The sequence below is a fragment of the Abrus precatorius genome, unplaced genomic scaffold (genome assembly GCF_003935025.1).
Source record: "Abrus precatorius isolate BTA unplaced genomic scaffold, Abrus_2018 Scaffold7, whole genome shotgun sequence".
Classification (NCBI taxonomy): Eukaryota; Viridiplantae; Streptophyta; class Magnoliopsida; order Fabales; family Fabaceae; genus Abrus; species Abrus precatorius.
Genome location: NW_020874417.1, coordinates 5,847,212 through 5,863,582, shown reverse-complemented (window position 1 = coordinate 5,863,582; position 16,371 = coordinate 5,847,212). Strand labels below are relative to the sequence as shown.

The 16,371-nt window shown below is 28.7% G+C and overlaps 2 protein-coding genes and 1 non-coding gene across 3 annotated transcripts; 2 read left to right on the top strand and 1 right to left on the bottom strand.

The window, feature by feature from the left end:
- The first annotated feature begins 1,974 nt into the window (after positions 1-1,974).
- LOC113872728 (protein ORANGE-LIKE, chloroplastic) lies at positions 1,975-6,600 on the top strand. The gene is made up of 8 exons (XM_027510500.1): positions 1,975-2,274; positions 2,558-2,675; positions 2,797-2,919; positions 3,300-3,386; positions 5,132-5,208; positions 5,347-5,474; positions 5,812-5,948; positions 6,261-6,600. Exons 1-8 carry the CDS (start codon positions 2,066-2,068, stop codon positions 6,336-6,338), a joined length of 957 nt encoding a protein of 318 aa, XP_027366301.1. The 5' UTR covers positions 1,975-2,065; the 3' UTR covers positions 6,339-6,600.
- Positions 6,601-7,191: 591 nt separating this feature from the next.
- On the top strand, positions 7,192-7,271 carry TRNAL-UAG. The gene has a single exon. It is a non-coding gene; the product is annotated as a tRNA-Leu (tRNA).
- A 1,248-nt stretch (positions 7,272-8,519) lies between these two features.
- On the bottom strand, positions 8,520-14,680 carry LOC113873462 (beta-fructofuranosidase, insoluble isoenzyme 1-like). The gene is made up of 7 exons (XM_027511592.1): positions 14,500-14,680; positions 10,999-11,007; positions 9,997-10,859; positions 9,657-9,815; positions 9,192-9,430; positions 9,025-9,115; positions 8,520-8,699 (listed from the first exon to the last, which is right to left on the bottom strand). Exons 1-7 carry the CDS (start codon positions 14,678-14,680, stop codon positions 8,520-8,522), a joined length of 1,722 nt encoding a protein of 573 aa, XP_027367393.1.
- Positions 14,681-16,371: the final 1,691 nt, after the last annotated feature.

Genomic DNA, 16,371 nt, shown 5'->3' with positions numbered 1-16,371 from the left:
TAAAGTTAAATTATTTCTGAAATTGATTATCTGAAAATTTAAAATGATAACAAAAGCAATTAATTAAAAGGACAATAAATTTATCAAAACTAACTTTTGTACTTGTATAATGTATCAATTTATACAGTATGTAAAAGTTTTTGTCCTAGAAAAATTGTAATTGGCTCATTTGATTTTTTGAAAATAAGTCATCTAAATTTTTTCCTTTTTTTTATGCAGTTTTTAAATCAGTAATTTGTTACTTTTATATTATATAATTATTTAATATAACTTATATAATATGACATAAAGTTGATATGACATCTATACTTTAGTTTTTTTATATTTTTTAATCTCAATTTTATAAGTCTTAATTTTATAAGGTGAAATTTATTAAAAAATATGAAAAGTTTTACGTTATTAATAACATATTTTATTTGTATTATATTTCAGTTAAATTATATGACCAATTCAAATATTATGTAAATAAATTATAAAACAGGTTAATAGATTACTAATAGAAGGATCAAATAAAAAAAATATTTTTGAAGAAATTTATTAAAGAAAATTTAAAAGGATAAACCAAATCAAAAATTATGAATTTTTTGAGAACTAAAATCTTATCTAAGCTTATCTTTTTATTATATTATTAATTATTTAGAATGTATTAATAACAATATTAAATATTTTTTTTATTTATATTACACTATTATTAATTATTTAAAATGACATTGAAATGATAATTTAATTAATTTTTAAATCAAAATAAGATTTATTATTATTTTAAATCTTTTAGTATTTAAAGGATTTTTTTGTCATAAGTATTTAAAAGAGCATGTTCATATACAATATAAGTCTTTGAAATTTTTTAAAATAATTAAAGTATTAAAATTCATTTTAAAAACTTTTTGTGCACATTTTAATACTTTAATTTTTTATATTATAAAAATCACAACATATGCATAAAAACTGAATAAAAAAATTAATTGTATCTATCTACTCTCACAAAAAAAAAATTAACTCATAATGTTTACTTTAATTTAATACTGATGTCCAACAAAAAATATTAAAGATATATTTTTTAATAAATTTAGTTTCTTAAAAAGAAAGTCAAATGAACCTTAAGGTAAATAAATATTATTTTATAATCTTCTATTTATCAATTTTGAAACTTTAATTAAATCAAAGATTTAGTTAATAATTGTTTTTATTCATTAATTACTATTATCAATTTTAATATATTTTAATGAATTTAAAGTATCTAATTTTCTTAATTCATAAATATACAAATATTTGATTCATAGAATTGTATCATTTTAGTAATGAAACATACAAAATTAAATTGGATAAATTATGTTTTGATGTGAATTTTATTAAGAACTATAAAGATAAATTTATATGTAAGTAAGAAATATTAAATAGGTATTATACTATTGTATTTTTTATTTTATCTTTTTAATATATACATATTATATATATATATATATATTACTTTATTGAAAGTTTATTTTTTAAAACTAATTATAGAAATATAAAAATTAAGTTTAGAATATTAAAATTATATATATATATATATAGATCCAATAAATTAAAATTTAATAAAAATAAACAAATAAAATTATGGAAAAATGTCCCATATGTAATTTTGTCGTAACCCCTATTTCTGTAAAAGTTATAAAAGTTATAACTATATTTTTTACTAATTTTTTTTAAAAGATTACAAAATTTATGTAGATTTTATTTTTTTTATTTTTTATTTAATATTTTTTATATTTTTATAATAAATTATAATAATAATTAAAAGTGTAGCATATGTTTACTTTTTTTTTTTTTTATTAGCAAGTTATCATTTTTTAAAACGCGTAAGCGTAAGGGGTAATCCATCAATCGTAAGAGTTAATGTGGGAGGGAAAACTATCGGTGGCAATTGGTACATCACATGCAATTGCACGTGGTTTTGTAGTGAATCTAGTGATGTATCATCCAATGCACTGGGCCACTTTCAACCATTCATAAGCCCTTCTCAAGTCTCAATCCACATTAACTACTTTCCTTTCTTCCATTCTATCAACTCAAAGTCAAAACAATGACTACTTCTTCTCTCTATCCTCATTTCCTGGCCTCCACCATTCCTCATTTTCCCTCATCCTATAAGAACTCCATTTTTTGTGCCCCCTTCAAAGGAAACCCCAAACAATTCACTTTTTCCAGAGGCACAAACCTTTTGCAATTGCCGTCATGGATAACTGCATGCACTTCTTCAAAGGATGCAGGCCCCGGCGACAACACACCAAGGTTGTAAGTCCTAGGACTTTGTAATTTCGTTGTTTCTTATTTAGTGCCCATTTCGTTTAAAATTGAGTAGAATTGAATTTGGATCATAAATTTGATTGTGACTTTGTATAAATTAATCTGAATCGCACGTTTTTGCTAGAATGTGTGTTTTTAATTGAAAAACAAGAGAATTGAAACAAATGCTACTATGTTCTTTGAATTTTGACTATTGGGTGTCTTCAAATTGATTGTAATGTGAAATTCCGCAATTGGTTTGAGCAAAAAACACTCTTTTTTGTATCAGCAACTTTTGCATTATTGAGGGGCCAGAGACGGTTCAGGATTTTGTTCAGATGCAGCTGCAGGAAATTCAAGACAACATAAAGAGCCGGCGCAATAAAATCTTTCTTCTAATGGAAGAGGTTAGCTTATAGTGGCACTTCAGCACACCTTACTGGGTGTTGTATGGAATAGTGTCAATTTTTGTCCATAAATGATAAATCATGGTGACATACATTTAATACTGAGCATTGAGTATGGCAGGTGAGGAGATTGCGAGTGCAGCAGCGCATAAGAAATGTACAAAAGGCTGAGAGTGACGAGGGAGAGGAGGAAGCAGATGAAATGCCAGATATTCCATCATCAATTCCTTTTCTTCCTTATGTGGTGGGTCTCAAAACCTTGTTTCTATAATAGGGGTATTGGTGTTGATTGGTGGAATTAGGAGAGAAACATATTGCGTAGTACTGGGAATTCTTTTGTGACAAATTATTCCAATAAAGTATTGAGGAAGCTGATTAACAAGATAGTCTAATCATTTTAACACTCAAACGATCACTTCGTTCTGGAACAGGATGATACACTAAGGTTTTTCACACTTGTAGGAAATTTTTGTAAATCACTAGTGTTTAGCTTCATTTATTTTATATTGTCCGTACCTTAGTAACCCTTTTGTTTCCCTTTGAAATGATTGATGCAATTGAAGTAAAGCTGAGACATTTGTCATTTTTGTCTCCTCTAACTGTATGCTTTTCTTATTGGAGTAGACGCCCAAGACTTTGAAGAAGCTCTATCTAACAAGCATATCATTCATATCTGCAATAATTGTATTTGGTGGGCTTATTGCACCGACGGTAATTTCATTACATTATGTATTTAATTCTTTTTTAATCTATAGCAGATAATCAAACTCTATTGTTTAATCCCTTGAATGGCTCTATTTATTATTATAGGGTTCTGACATCCGATATTACCCTTATAAGGGATTATTGTATTCTATTTAAACTGGCTCTAATTGTGGTGTTGCACCATCGAACTTTGAGTTTTATTCTTCCATTACAATGTCCACTCATACTTTTATGGATGAATATCCTACTATAATTTGGTGCATGCTTTAATGCTTCTGTAATACTGTCTTTCTATGTTGATTTTTATTTGAAAGTGATGACTTCTACCTTTTACATTGTATAAAAAAATTAAAATGGAAAATACTTCTATCTTTTAAATGAGAACTATTTCTGTTCTCCATTACTGTTCCTTTTCATCTTCTACCAGGACAGAGGAAGCCTTGTGGATTGTGGAATGTGGAATATTCTTTTGTTGTGACAAGTTGTATTTTTGGGAGCAAGTTAAGTTTTAGGGACATGTTTAGATATGCCAATGACATGAATTTAAGATACTTCCTGCCCAAGAGCAAATGATTAAAGATAAGTGGCTATCGACTTCTCTTTAAGTTTTAAAGTATAGGATCTTCTTGGGATGAGGTGTGTTTATTTATGTAGTATAAGAAGACCTAGATTTCTGAAATTGTAACTTTTGATGAAATGATCCCATAGTCAGTCCAAGCTTGAGTAAAGGAGGCTGATTGTGTTAGGCCTTCAATAACTAATGTAAAACGTGTTGAAACTTTTTACATGGATTACGCATGATGATATTGTACTAGGGTTAGGTTGTTACTCAAAAGTAACTTGTTGTATGACTTAAGTACAATGTTAAATGAGTAAGAGTTGTTGCATCAGTGCTCAGATGTAGTGTTAAATGAACAAGTGTCCTCACATTTGGCTAGACTAATGTAGATAAAGAGGTTAATTCAAGAATGCGTGTTTAGTTTTGGTTCATAAAATATTGATACTTTGATAGAAAAACTGTTAAAATGTTGGTACTTAGGGATCTATTTTACAAAATGATGGCGAAATTAATGAAAATTACTTATAGAATATAAGTTGAGTGGTTAAAGTGAAGAAATGTGTAAAGAATTATTTATGATTGTAAAATCTTTATTAAGCTTAAAGGGAAGTTTTTGTATTATAATATGAATAGTTATCCTATATGGTAGTAAATGAGTGGTCACATGAGGAAGAAAAAAATAAAAAAGAATTGTACATGCAAGAATATTGAAATTGCACCTTTAGTGAAAACGATGACTAAAAATCATCTAAGATAGTTTAGTCATGTGCAAGAAGACCATTGGAGACATTAGTGAAGAGAGTAAATGACATTACTTTTATCTTGGTAAAAAAGGTAGAGAGAGACGAAAAAAAAAAAACTTTAGAAAAAGTTATTAAAAAAGATCTATTGATTAATAATATTTTCTAAGAATTTGATTTTTAACCAAACTCAATGGTGTTGTGTGATCGATCTAGCTAATCTTATTTAGTAAGATAAAACTTAGTTGTTGTTCCATAAAAAGAGCAATCTTGAGAGTGAAAGCATTGAATTACCTGATTTGCACCTTTACCATTGAGTGATCTTATAAAAGTAATTTTAGTCACTTTGATAGCATTTTATGTCGTTTTGTAGCTTTCTAGCATTATTGATTTGGCTGAAAGTTATATATCTTTTGATTCATTTCAAGTATTGACTCTTGCTTTAATGGCAGCTGGAGCTAAAATTAGGTTTAGGTGGTACCTCATATGAAGATTTTATAAGAAGCATGCATTTGCCTTTGCAACTAAGGTATACTGTTCTTTTGATCTGTTTGCTTTATTAATTTGCAATTTCACTTGGGCAGAAACTGTTCTGTTGATGAATAGAAGAGTTGTTTGATCAATACCTGATTCTGATTCCTGACTACACCTTGCTTCATGAATCCAGCCAGGTAGACCCAATTGTGGCCTCCTTTTCAGGTGGGGCAGTTGGTGTGATTTCAGTACTGATGTTGATTGAGGCTAACAATGTTGAGCAACAAGAGAAAAAAAGGTGCAAGTATTGCCATGGATCTGGTATGCTCCTACTCTTTGAAGATCTTCATGATCTTCATATATCTCATTCTTTTCTTTCTATTGATTATGGATTTATTCTGTTTAGTAGAGTGAAACTTATGATATTATTATTTCCCTTAAATTTTAATCATTTGGATATGTATGCAGTCAGTTTGCTGTTCAATCTGGATAACATATTGTCAGGATGATTTTTTTAACTTGAATTTGACTGGAAAGCATTCAGAAATATTTTTGATGGCTTAATAAGGATCTGTCACCAAATCTAAAAAATTATATTAGTTAAATTCTTGTTATGAATTTTGAGTCCTTTAAAATTTGTTTGTAATTCTGTTGACAGGATACTTAGCCTGTGCTCGGTGTTCTGCGAGTGGGGTATGCTTGAAAATTGATCGTATTTCAGTATCTAGTGGTTCTGTAGGACCTCTGCATTTTCCTACAACGAAAAGGTGTCCAAATTGCTCTGGTGCGGGAAAGGTACACAATCTGGTGACACTTTTAATTCATTTGCTTTTTTTCAGCCTTATATATACTTGAAACTTTTATTTTTAACTGTGAGTGCCTAACACATATATGTGATTGTATAATATATTTGGTTGCCAATTAATTCACCTATTGTAACATCAAACGCTGACTTATTCTCCCTCCCTTTGAAGTTAAAAAAAAAAAAAAAGTCGAGTTCATTTGGATGCATAATAAATATTGTTGCATCTGCGAATATAATTTTGCAGCAGATTAATGTTAATTGTAATTAGTAGTCTTTATTTAATTATCTTCCCTGCCTTGTAGGTTATGTGCCCAACTTGCCTTTGCACTGGGATGATGATGGCAAGTGAACATGACCTTCGTATTGATCCATTTGACTAACTCTTCACATGATTTGAGAGCTTGTGATGTTGCTCTAAATGTATTTAAAATTATGAACTCCATCTCGAAAATTCCCTTCTCCAAATTTAGCATTATTATTAATATATATATAAAGAATTAAGCTAAAATGGCAACATTTTATTCTGCAAAAAAATTGTCCTAAATTCATCAACTGATATGATGTTAATCTTTCCCTCCGGGTGGATAATGGCAATATTCTTTGTATATAAATCAATATAGTTGTTATTTATGTGTGGTGTAGGCAATTCATTCAGTTAACATCAGTGTTGCTTCTTGTGATTTGTAGTCCTTTGCTCATTCTATTCAGTAATTATTTTTTAAATGGAAATTTGCTTCTGCCTTGGAGCAGTTTACATTTCAACCTTTTCATTCTACAACTAAATTTGATAGAAATGTATGTCTCCGTTCAGTTTCAAGTCACAGAAAATTCTCTCACATTTTAATAAAAAATAAACATTCAGATTAATTTAAAAGCACATCTTAATTACATTCAACAGTTTAAATTAAATTTACTTTAAATCAATTTTACCAACCTATTCGTGTCCTTAGAAAGTGTTGGCCTCACTGTTTGGAAATGCAATTCATTCGGTTTCTACTTGCCCGTTGCCATCTTCGTGAGATTCGCAAAAGAAACGCAATCACTTAATTATACATTTCATACTTCTAACTTTTAATGAGAATTGAGATATCAGGATTCCCAGCATTTACTAAAAATCCTACCGTAACATATGAAAAAGAAAACTCATAAACTTGTGAAATTTCTTCGTTGATTCGTGTGACTTTCACATTACAACTATGGTATATATAATTTTGTGGAACAATTTAGGCATAAGACAGTTTGGCCGAGTGGTCTAAGGCGCCAGATTTAGGCTCTGGTCCGAAAGGGCGTGGGTTCAAATCCCACAGCTGTCATTAAAATTTTTTAATTAGTCTCAAATTTTGGGCCTTTTTTGGTCAACAAAAAGGCCCATCACAATAGACAGATACTTATTTTCTCGATTTACAACATTCAAGAATGTACTTTTAATTGAAAGAATGTATAAAATAAAAAATATATATTTACTATTGGCTTGAATCAAAGTACCTTGTAAATTGAAATTTACATAAACGACATATACTTATTTCCTCTATTTTCATGCATCACTTTAGAGGAATTAAATCTGGTAAAATTGTTTTTACAGTACAAAAAGAAAAAAGACCAATGATTATCTTAATTGTACGTAAACCAAATAATGAGATCCGTATCGATTTCCCTGTCGTAGAACTAATTAGAAGCTTTTGCATTTTTTTTTGCTACAAGCTATATAGCAAGTTTACAACGATAAATTAATCACAATGAAAGTAGACTGTAATTTTACATAAATTTTAGGGAAAGTTATCGTCATAACTCGTGAGCTTTAACAAAATTCCATTTAATATTTTTTTTCTAAACAAATCTCACTTAATTTGTGTAATAACATCACATCATATGTCCTTGATTATACAAATAATTCCTGATTTCTTGTGCAGTTATACTAGTAAAAAATATGTTAAAGTAATGTAAAGAAAAGAGTGTCGAGCAAAATATTGTTAAGTCATAGAGTTTAAATGTAATTTGTCCTAAATTTTACATATAATGTCAGAAATTAAAAATTTAAAGTTGTTAATTTGGGGAAATTTTATCTGGTCATCATTAAAGGGTTCAAAATTACTTGAGTAATTGCTTGTGAAAAAAGAGTTGCAAGTTTAAATTAGAAGCCAATGCAGAGTCAAAACAAATTGGTTAAGAAATATTGAATTATTATATATCTTAAAACATTGTTCCTTGTATTCCGTCAGTTGCATTTTTTTACCAAAAGAACTTGAGTCTGATTCCAGTTTGATGTTTTCTAAATATATTTAAACCGCAAGTTCAAATTATTTTTTAAACTTAATCCAAGAACCAAGATTAATATGATGCGATATAAAAATGTATTCTTGCACTTATATATATATAATTTATTAAAATTACTAGCTCATACGTTAAAATATCGTTGACGTGAAACTAAAACCAGTATACATCAATGTAGCTTCACGTGCTAGTGACAAAAGCAGAGAAGGCTAATAGTTTAACATGTTATTGTAGAAAATAAGAGAAGAGGTGTTATTTTCTACTTTATTCAAATTGATTTGTAGGGTTAATTAGTTTATATGAGCAGATTTCATGCTCCACGCTTTCAACTTTTCCACTTTGATTTGCTCTTTACCATTGTTGAACACAAACAAGTGAGCTTTCTTCTTCACTGCTAGCGTTGGATAAACCCTAGACAAGATGTTTGTTTTTCCTCCGGCTCCAAAACTCTCCACTACGGAGTTATCAATCTGCCATTACAGAGAAAATATGAATACCAAATTTTAAACAACTAATAATATTACAATTTTATTGAAAAATAAATATTTATTATATTTTTATATATTTTTAAGCTGAAATAAACAAAACTTGTAAATTAATTATATAGCATACGGTGGTGCTTGGAGCTCATAAATATGTATTAGTTATAGGGTTTTATTAATATTAACTTGTTTGAAGTAATTAAAAATATTTTTTATTAAAATAAATAATTTTTTAATTGCTTACAATAAGTCGTAACAACTTTAATAAAGAAAAAAAATGCCACCAAATGGGGGAGTGTCATTTTGCACTTACCAAACTCCTAAGAGAAAGTTTCTTATTGGTTAAATCCACGTCTACAAAGCCTGCAAATGATGGCTTGTACAATTCTCTCTTCAAAGAAGAACTATTGACAAGTGCAAAATTAAAGTTAGAAAACATATGCAAAGATTCGAGAAAGCATTTCTAGTTTGTCGACAAACCTTCTTGCATCGGAGCACATGAGAACCACGTGCTTGTTTGGAGCTTTGAAAATTCTGAAGAACACAGGAGTAAATTCCTCCAATTTTTCTGAAGCCAATGTCAAAAGCCCAAATGGCCCAACCCCACCTTGAACCTTTGAACCCTTTTGTGCACACAGATCCTGTGCATTCACCCACCTTGGATCAAATGTTTCTGCCTTGTCCAAGCTTGAGAATGAGAAGACAACTTCCACATCAGCCTGCAATAATATATTGATATTATGTGCATGTCATTTTAATCTGTATTATGATGCCTATTTCTAACTTACCTCATTTTAGGTAGACTAATGAATTTTGTCTATAAAAAATTAATATAATGTCTTAATTTCACTAGTTCACTTAAGATGAGGTTATTATTATCCCATATGATGGATACCTCATAATAATTACTGGAAGTTGAAGTTACACATTAGTTATTAAGCTGACCTGGGCAGCGGTAATCCCTTTAACTTCAACATAATCTCCTTTCTTAAGCTTTTGGTTGCTCATTCTCACTTCTTTCTCTCTAAGACTGTTTAATTCTTTAACAGGCCATTGCACCAACTGTCTCCCACTTGAATCAAGCCAAACGGTTCTCGGAATTGCCTAGAAATTTAGACATAGAATAAGTAAACTTTGAAGAGAAAAGAAGTGTCATTGATATAACGCATCCCAGTTATGATGTTAAAAAAATGTATTAAGCAATTACTAGGAAATAGAAATAAAGGTAAAATTGAACTTCATATTATGGTAACACAAATTTAATTCCATGCACATAATAAATTACCAGAATTCCTGCCCATCCTTTCTTAACATCGTCCTCTTTGGAATCTGATTCGTTTGCCCAGGCCCACACAATCCTCCGATTCTTGCTTGGGTCAAAGAATGACTTGGAAGCATAAAAATTGCCATAATCATATCTAAGGCCACCCCAACCATCCTCAGAAGTGTTATCCGGGATATACCTATCCTTATTGCTAAGGTACGTTCCAACCGTATAATAATCATACCTTGTCAAATCAAGGCTATTCTTGAGAACATGCTTAACACTATTCCCAATCACAGACGTGTCCAACCCATATTTTCCTTTCAAAGAAACCGGGTAAAAATCCGGACACTCCCACAAACCCGTTGATGGAGCTGAGTGGATCGGGTGCTTTGCTTGGATCCAATTCAAAAAATCCTTGCTTTTATACAAAAGGGCCACTCCTCTATTTTTCCTTTTACCGCCAATTAACATCCTCCAATTACCATCCTTGCTCCACCATGCGGTGGTTGGGTCGCGAAACGCGCTAGCATTCATGCCGGGTTTTGCCACCACAATTGGATTAAAGGCATTGGGCTTAACCCATTTTCTTAAAAACGGGTCGGATGCATCCTCGGGTATGGCATAGCATTGGACTTCATTCATATGCTTGTCAACAACTCCAGTGTATAGGATCACGGGTCCTTTACCCGGCAGTATAGTGACCGACCCGGACCAGCACCCGTATTTGTCAAAGGGTTTGGATGGGTAAAGGGCGGTTTCAAGTTCTTTCCAATTGATGAGGTCCTTCGATACTGAGTGACCCCACACAATGTTACCCCAAACTGCTCCTTTTGGGTTGTATTGGTAAAATATATGATAGATTCCATTGTAGTACATGGGAGCTGAGGTGTTAGCATTGAAGGGAGTTATTGCATGCATGGTACAAGAGTAAGGCATCAGTAAATATTGGTCATTAAAAAGTGGAAAGAAAATGAAAAAGGGAAAAAAATCAAAGTCAACTGTAAGAAATAACTCACTCACCATTTGGATCTGCATGTGTAATGATCGATCAATGCAAGTGTACGTTACACCGCGATCAGATATCATGAAGGAATCAGAAAGCAAAAAATATTAGCTCTTCATCATGAAGGAAAACGTTAGTTATGAATTTTAATGGAAATAAGCACAATGTTTAGCATTACCAAGTTCTTAAGAATTAATTTGCTACCTCCTAATTCTATTGTAAAGATATATTTGGCCAGTGCATTTTAGAAGATAAAATTAAGACGGTAAAAATTTTATATTTAATTATACATGTGCGTGATAATGTCAATTAATATATTAATTTTAAAATTAGTGATGATTAATTCTTCACTTTAAAAGCTAATTAAATCAGCAAACTTTATTAGTTAATGGTTAGAATTTCACTCTTTACTCTCTAACGTGCATGGGAGTCGTATTTAAAAGGGTTATATCAATAGATCTATAAATTAGAAGATTAGATTTTTACAGCTGAATGTTTGTTATATGTATAGTTATGTGTACTTGCAAACTTTATGTCAAATTTAATTGTTAATTTCAGTCAACATTAAAAGATAACACATATTAATTTGATATAAAACTGGATATCAAATAACCACTTGTTAATTGGAAGGTGTATTATATACTATTGAATTCATTTTCTGCTCATCAACAACAAATAAACCCCTTAATGATTATATTTTATCACAGTAAGGAAAATGAAAAAAAAAAATTAGTGGAATTGAAAAAATAATTTTTTAATTATAAAAATATTATCATAGCTTTGTTTTATATATGTTTTTAAATATTTTTAAATATAATAGTGAAAATAATTTAAAAAATATTTTTGTAATAAAAATAAAATTTTTATTAAATTAAAAAATTAATATTTTCTTAAAAATAATGTTTCAAAAATGTTTTTTAATCAGTTTTACTTATTATTTTTCTAAATAATTATAAAAATGTCATTTTCTATTTTTTTTATTTTAAAAAATTATATTTAAAAGATTGAAAATAAAATAAAATTTAAAAATGCAAATAATTTCATTTTTTATTATTTTAAATAAAAATATTTTTTAAACTGAATAAACACTTATTTACATAAGGTAAAGTTGTATTTGTAAACAATAAAACAATCTGATTTTTTTATACACCAAAAGGGTTGCTAGTAACATGATCAGAACAAATCAAAAGGTAGAACATTTTGAATAAGCAAATAATTTAAGTTAAAGAAGAACAAGTATGCGTTTCAATTGTACTTGGAAGGGCTGAAGCCCTGAAAAAGTTGATTTATGCATAAACGACGACTTGTAAACGCGAGTCAAAATATGCTACAAACTGTGAACATGTACCGTTTCCGTTACGTTTCTCACTAAGAAATGGCACTGCATGTGCTCTGAACCGTCTAAACTCAGCACGTTAATTTGTATCCACTTCCATGTGGCTTAGAAGAATATGGAAGAACAGCAAACAAGTTCATGACCGTAAATGGTAAGACTGAGGTAAGATTAAAAGTGACCAATATATGTTTGTGAAGCAAGTTATATGACATATTCAGCCAATTCATAGATAAAGCATATGCTGGTATTTTCCATATTAATGCAAGTTAGTCCTTCATCTCCATGTGTGTGAGTGTTCCATGACTCCCAAAAACATTGGCAACGTGGAGGCTATGGAACTAAAGACAAGAAGGTTCCAACAATTTGATAGGAGTAGGGTGGGATAGACCACTCTCATTTCTCAGCATTGCAGTTTGGAACATATTGGCCACTCTCAAATCTTCGAGTTACAGGGTTCATAATTACTGACCGATCATTCATATTTTAGCACAAAAATGTACATGATAGAAAAAGGTACATGCGCACTAATTAAGTGCGAGCAATAATATTAAAAGATGAGTAATGTTTTTTAGTATCACTAAAAGAAATATCTTGAAGGTGTCTTTTTATACTTAAGATGCACTTGTAATATACATACATATGAAAAAGGTAAAAAAAATCAAAATCAAAATCAAAATCAAAATATGCTATGATGTATATGATTTTAATTTTTAATAGTAAAAGTCATAGTAAAATATAATATAGCATAACTTGGGTTATATTTTCCTCTTCTTACAATGACATCTTTGTAGTTATATAAAAAGGTAACTTCCGTAACCTTTACTTTTTCATTTTTGGCATATATATTCAAGCACCTGACTTAGTGTAAAAATCATATCAATGTCACTATCTTCGTTTTTCCAACAAAGTCTGATATGCCACTACAATCCTACGGAGAATAAAGATGAAAAACTATTCCATGAAAAACACAGATCATGCCAAGCCAGATTCTCAAATCTACACAGCACTAAAACACAAGTTTTAGCTTGATGCCCTGTAGAACGAGTTCGGCTTGCATGATTGTGGAGTCAACTAGAAGGTCATGCAAAAGGAATAAGCTTGGGCTCATGTATATAATTTTCATCCAATTATAAGTGTCCTACATTGCTAAATTAACAAAATCCTTTTTGCGTAACTTTACGAACGATATTTTAGAATTGGACAACTCATGTTATTATTATTTTCATTAAATAATGTGATAACGTGTCATTTGATGATATGTATACAAAATAAATTTTATTTACGTACTCAAGCTTTCATGTCCCAAACTTTTTTATTGTTAATACTCAACAAAATTTGGGTTAATGACACAGCGTTCTCAAACCAAGAATGGATGTGGTGTTCAAAAGCAAATTAAGAGAGTTATAATGTTAATTTTGCCAAGATTTCATAACTCGTTTCTTTATCTTTATTTATTTTGTGCGAGTTCAAATTTGAATACCTTACTGAATAGTATGAAGGTAGATACCCAGGAATACTGCTGAACACCCATCTCAATATTATAATGTCGACATTATTATGAGGGAAACTACTTCAATATATATACATAACACTTACACTTAATTTAAATATTTTATTTAATTTAAATCTAACCGCTAATAAAGTAATAAATTTATATATATATATATATATATATATATATTATCTTTATGATAAAACAAATTAGTTTTATTAAAATCATCACATTGAAAATATTGAAGTTATTATAATAACAAAATTTAAAGTTATTTGGTAAAGTATGGTTAAAAAAGTATTTTGTAATTTCTTATTTTAAAGTGATTTAATAATTGAATTTTGTTAACTTAGTTTTTAAGTCTGAGTTTAAATATTTAAAAATAATAAATTTTTATTAAAAAATATATTCATTATATTAAAGTTATAAAACTGTAATTAAATTATTTATTTTTTAGTAACATGTTAATATTATTATGTATTCAAGCTCAATTTTTAAGGGTTGAAGTTAACATATTTTTAAATAATCTATGACAAATAAAAAGTACTTGAATAAAACATAAAGGGAGTAGCGAATAACAAACTAGAAAAAAAAAAAAAAAAAAAACAGGAATCACAAAAGAAAATTGCACTTAAAAATACATCGTAGGGAGAGAGAAAAGGTGCATGAACAAGGAACTCAAAACGTTACCGTTGATCCAGTTCCTGCGAGGTTGAAAATGGTATCCAGTTCTATGAAGTTTGCTCACAGAACGCACTGAAATGGATTGAAGATTTGGGTATATGTCATGAAACGCTTCAACGCCGTCGTTACATATCACACTACAAAGGAAGCAAACTACTATAACGGTGAGGCAATTTGTGAGAGCCATTAGAATAAATCATAAAACAATATATGAAGAGAGAACGGGAGATTGTGCACTAAGAGAGGCATCAATTGCCCTTATTTATAGAGAGAAAGGTAAAGGAGGAAGGAGGTAAGGGTAGATAAAATTAGGCCATGTACAAGGACTTTAATACCAATGACATGTTTTTTTTAGAATTATTAAATTATATTTGATTTGGTTCGAATTAAATTTAATTAAGTTTATATGATATAGACATTAATTCTTATGTTTAGATTTTATTAAAAATGAATTTTAAGTTGGGTTACGAATCAAATTTTATAGTCAGACTATATTAGATTAGTTGAGTTAAATTTATATTATTATTCTAATGGTTATTTAATATTGGATATATATAAAGTATCTTCTCACACCAGTGTAATAAATTTAAAAATTCTTACACTTAATTTAAATTTTTTATTTAACTTTCATCTAGCGGTTAGTGAAGTAATAAATTATAACTCATTAGATATAAGTTAAATGAAAAGTTTAAATATAGTGCAAGAATTTTTAAACTTACAATGGTGTAAGAAGATTTTGTCATATATATATATAATTTTAAAGATAAATTCTTTTATATATACTATCATTGTCTACTGCTTAGCTAATAAAAAAATAACAATTTATTATTATTATTATTATTTATTTAAATTATAAATATTTTTTACATGAGACAATTTTATTTAAGTTAGATAAAGTTATTTATAGAAAATAAAATTCTCTTATTGAATGTTATCGTAGTTGCATATTCAAGATTCTAATTCAACACCTTTATTTATTTATTTGAAAGTCAACATAAAGTTTTCAACGCAATTTCTTTTTGTGAACTAATGAGGATTACGCTGTTATGTGTTATTTACAGTTATGTTTTAATAGTGTTATCTTTCTAAGTTTCTCTATTATTTTTTTAAATTAACTAATATTGATAATTCTTTTAATTGTCACAATTATCATGCTTTTTAGATGTTATAATGAACGTGATAATTAAAATAAACTGGATTTTAAAAAAATTCAATCACATGACTAAACATTTTTAGAAGGAACCTCTCCAATATTAAACATTTTTAAAAAAATGGGAAAAGTAATATAATGAAATAAAAATAAATAAATGTACTTGTTAAATCTGATTTCGGTGGCCTGAGGTATTTAGCTTGATAAAGTCAGTGTCACCGACTTAATAGTAGAGCTACTAGTTGATTTTTTTTTTCTTATATAATTTGAGTTTGAACATTAAGATGCTTTAAAGGGAGAGTTTGATTTTGGAAATTTTTAATTATTTATTTTTACTTTTAATTATAAATATATCAATTTATTTTTGTTCTGTTTTTAGAAATTTATACAAAAAATATAAAAAATAATTTTTTATTTTTACTTTTATGTATAAATTTTTAAAACAAAAAATAAAATAATAGTTTTATAATTAAAATTAAATGTAAAAACTAAAATAAAAATATTTTTTAAACCAAAAAGCTAGTGACATTGAAATAGGTTTCTCGTAAAACTAAAGTCGTACCGATGATTTCAGGATGTGAATCTTTTGCAATTTTAGCATAAACTGCGCCATACAATACATTTTTGCTTAAGCAAATTTTGTTTCCCTTAAGTAAATTTAACAAAAAGTGATTTTGATTTAAGCTAAAAAAATTAGTTTAAGCGAATTTAGTAAAAAAAGTAATTTT

Bases quoted from the DNA above. Each gene is read 5' to 3' on its own strand.
- LOC113872728 (XM_027510500.1), top strand. From the start codon at position 2,066: ATGACTACTTCTTCTCTCTATCCTCATTTCCTGGCCTCCACCATTCCT. The intron at 3,387-5,131 runs GTAATTTCATTA...CTTTAATGGCAG, and splicing joins GTGGGCTTATTGCACCGACG to CTGGAGCTAAAATTAGGTTT. The intron at 5,475-5,811 runs GTATGCTCCTAC...TTCTGTTGACAG, and splicing joins CAAGTATTGCCATGGATCTG to GATACTTAGCCTGTGCTCGG.
- LOC113873462 (XM_027511592.1), bottom strand. From the start codon at position 14,680: ATGGCTCTCACAAATTGCCTCACCGTTATAGTAGTTTGCTTCCTTTGT. The intron at 9,116-9,191 runs GTTTGTCGACAA...ACTTGTCAATAG, and splicing joins ATGTGCTCCGATGCAAGAAG to TTCTTCTTTGAAGAGAGAAT. The intron at 8,700-9,024 runs GTAAGTGCAAAA...CTGTAATGGCAG, and splicing joins AACTTTCTCTTAGGAGTTTG to ATTGATAACTCCGTAGTGGA.